The 3,769-nt window shown below is 49.4% G+C and overlaps 1 protein-coding gene across 1 annotated transcript in view; it reads left to right on the plus strand.

Annotated features, from left to right (window-relative positions):
* Positions 1-1,841: 1,841 nt before the first annotated feature.
* TNFSF8 (TNF superfamily member 8) overlaps positions 1,842-3,769 on the plus strand; it is a 17,799-nt gene continuing 15,871 nt past the window's right edge. Inside the window, exon 1 of the mRNA XM_029960550.1 lies at positions 1,842-2,036. Within this exon, the coding sequence (XP_029816410.1) occupies positions 1,842-2,036 (195 nt within the window). The remainder of the gene's footprint in view (positions 2,037-3,769) is intronic.

The raw sequence follows: 3,769 nt of genomic DNA on the forward strand, positions 1-3,769 counted from the left end.
GGGTCAAATGAACTCTCACAGGCCAGACTGTGGAAATCTTTATCATCAAGATTAATTTCCAAATAAATCCAAAATTAGTTCCAAATCAGGATGAGTGAGAACCTCTGCTGGTCGTGGCTGTCCAAAGCTTTTGCATCCACCAAGGAGGATGCAGAAGTTGATGATCCACCTCATCCAACAGGTCAGCCTTGAGCAACAGATTTGCTGAAGGAGACCTGACCATTGTCTCATCCTCAGGAGAGGAGGCTGTTCCCTTTGCCTCTGGTTAAACAGACTGTGCCTGTTTCCATGGTGATAAGGGACACACTGAAAAAACACTACTTTGCAAATCTTTAGAAGCCTTTGCAGTGCTGTGCTCCAGTGATTTCACTAAAGATAGTGGTAATGATAGTAAGATGTCAGGACTTTGTAATGTCAGAGGTGTTAAGAAGAATTGCATTCAAATAGGGAGTCCCACAAGCCCAAATCAGAGGAAACTGGAGAGTTACACCCAATAAATAGTTTCTTTTATTCTGATGTTCTTCCCAAGGCATTTCTTGTTGCTCTCTACTGAAGGCAACATGTTAAGCTGGATGGACCAGTGGTAAAGTCCTGTTTGTCCTCTCTGATGTCCCTGTATTCCCAAACCAAGAGCAGCTGAGACAATTTTGTGGCTCTTAGACGCATGGATTAGTGGTGGGCTTGGTAGTGTTGGATTAATGGTTGGATTCAATGTACTTAGAGGTCTTTTCCAACCTCAGTGATCCTATCATTCTAAATAACACTCCCAGAAGTTTGGATCATGTTGCACAAGTTAACTGGCTTGTACAGATACAGTTCAAAAAAGGACACCCATCTAACTGTGAAAATCCTCAGAAACACTCAAGTTTCATTCGAGCTGGACTGGCCAGCAAGGCAGGAGTCACCTCACATAAAACATGCAGGGATAGGAATGGCTGGTCCATCAACACTGGAATGAAGTAGGAATGTTTCCAGATAAACAGGCAATGAAGATGGGGAAGAGCCTTAAGGGGAAGATGTTTGAGGAGCAGTTGAGGGCACTTGGTGTGTTCAGTTGGAGAAGAGGAGACTGAGGGGAGAGCTCATGGCAGTTCCAGTTTCCTGGGCAGGGGCAGAGGAGGGGCAGGGACTGAGCTCTGCTCTGGGGGGACCAGGGACAGCACCCAGGGAATGGCTGGAGCTGTGTCAGGGCAGGCTCAGGTTGGATCTCAGCAAAAGGTTCTTCCACCAGAGGGTGGTTGGCACTGACCAGGCTCCCCAGGGCAGTGGGCACAGCCCCAAGGCTGCCAGAGCTCCAGGAGGGTTTGGCTGATCCTCTGGGGCACAGGGGGTGACCCTTGGGGATGGGCCTGTGCCGGGCTGAGGGTTGGACCGATGATCCTTGTGGGTCCCCTCTAACCAGGTGTGTTCTGTGACCGCCTGTGCCGCAGGAAGGCAGAGCCCCGGGGCCGCTCCCGGTGCCACAGTGCAGCTGCAGCGAGTAGAAAATGAAAGAGCATTTGCATATCTCCCCATTTCACAGAAAGCCGGTGGAGGGCGGGGGCCGGCTGGTCTGGGGAACTGTTCACCTTCTGACATCAGACACCTCCGTGCAGGGCTCCGAGAGCCCGGCAGAAATCCCGGAGCAGGAACATGAGGCTCCTGCCCCTGCTCGCAGCCGCGTCCTGCCCTCACGCCCCCGGGGCCCTCCTCGCCCTCTGTGCCGCGGGTGATGAAGGTTTTTTTCCGGATCACATGAGCCAGGATGAAGGGGGAAAATCCTGCCAGGAGCAAAGAGATGGGCTGCAACTTGAACCCGAGCGAGGGGAGATACAGGGCAGCGCCTCGAGAGCTATATAAGAATGTGCCAGGCACAGGAGCAAGCAGTTGTTCAGGTGAGGGACTCGCGTGAATCAGCCATGCATGGGAATGAAGGCGCTGTTCCGAGGAGGCTCGGGGGCACCAACAGAATCTATTTGTATTTCATCATCGCCACCCTCGTCGCGTTGCTCGTCTTTGCTCTGGCCACCATCATGATCCTGGTCGTTCAGAGGACGGTAAGAGGCGTCTTCACTGGATCTTTTCTTTTTCCCTTCCCTTTCCCTTTCTTTTTCTCCTTTCCAAAATTTACCGGTTGCTCCCTCTCGTTATAAATGCACGCACGTGAATTAGGGGAGAGAAAGGTGAAACTAAGAGGGAGAGCAAAGCACTTCAAAAGAAGATGACTCTTCTCCACGGGCAGTTTTAATCTCTGCTCTGTAAATGGGAATAGAAAGCTCATGATCCAAGACGCCAGCCAGCCTCTGTCCTGCCTCCTTAGGAGAGATGGAGGGAAGTTCCATCGTGCCTCAGTGTTTGCTCCCTGGTTTTGTGTGTCACCTGTTCTTTCTTTGGAGAACAACCACGTTTTGAGATGGTTTGGTCTGGTCTGGTCGTGCCTACCTGTGTTCATCCAAAATAGGGATTAATTCCAGCCATGGATGTGCCAGAGGACACTTCCATGTGACCCAGGTGGTGCTGCGGGTGCGTCCTGGCAGATGCAGAGCTCTCCTGATCCACCCAGAGCAGTGGATGGGGGCAAAGCAGCTCGTTCCTGCTCTCTGTCCTGTGCTGGGGTGTGATTTTTAATGCACAACTAGAGCTACAGCAAGGAGTGCTGAGGATGTGAGACGAGGTCTCACAAAAACAACTGTTCCCTCAGCCCACAGGCATTATTTCCTCCTTAAAAGAGAGGAGAGCTCTCGAGTGCATCTGGGGTTGGGTGGGGAATCAGTGAGACAGTGACAGAGCAGAGCTACAGGTGCTTGTGGGTATAAAAAGTGCATTTTTAACCTCACCAGGAGCATTTCCATCAAATTCACCGGGGTAAAATGCCAGGCTGGAAGTTTTACAGGCTTTGGAATCTCATTGCAGAAATGGAAGTGCTGAAGTACTTCCACTCCTGTTCATACAATGCAAGCACCAGCAAAGGGCTGCTGGAAAACAAAATATGATCCTTTGACTCAATATTTTCTCTTCCTAAATTTACCCTGTGCCATTTGTGTGCACATTACCCAGAAATGAAACCATGAAGGCTTGACTGATACTTCTTTAAGCTCCACCAGAGAGGAGTCATTTACCTGTAATCAGTGTTCTTCCAAAAGAGAAGCAGTTTGAGGGCAGTTAAAGTGAGACATGGGGATTTTTAAGTGATAAATAGTGGCATATTAAGGGAGATCTTTAAAATAACAAGCTGGGTAATTACAGACTTGCCACAGCTTTTCTATATAATGAGGCTTTTATTTGTACTTATTATGAAAGTAAGCAGTAAATTACCTCTCCACCAGGATAAACACAGTTACACCAGTAACAATATCACTGAAAGAGTCAAGGTTTTGACTTAAAAGAGTAATGACACCGTTGCAGCTGCTTTGAAAATGAGCTTGGCTGAAGGAGGAAATAGGAAGCTGAGGTGTGTGAGAAACAAATAAAATCAAGCAGCAATTTTCCGCTCTGAGGAGAATTCGGCAGTTAAAGCCACAAACTGTGCTCTTGCTCTCAGGGAGATGCACGACCCCAAGTTCAGGAGCAGTGTAATCATCCTCCATCCGTGACTGGTTTGGATTTCCAGACCAGGGAGCAAGTGTTGATTCTGTGAGACAGAAACAATTCAGCTCCTGGTGGCACCGTCAGGGGAAGGCTGGGCACAGACTGCTTTGGGAAACACAGCTGGGGTTGGGCTGAACATCTCATAGCTTTGACTTCAGCAGCTCCAGGAAAAGGGACTGGAGAGTTTTGGGGCCCTGTGGAT

The sequence above is a fragment of the Manacus vitellinus genome, unplaced genomic scaffold (assembly GCF_001715985.3).
Source record: "Manacus vitellinus isolate BGI_N305 unplaced genomic scaffold, ASM171598v3 scaffold_27_pilon, whole genome shotgun sequence".
Classification (NCBI taxonomy): domain Eukaryota; kingdom Metazoa; phylum Chordata; class Aves; order Passeriformes; family Pipridae; genus Manacus; species Manacus vitellinus.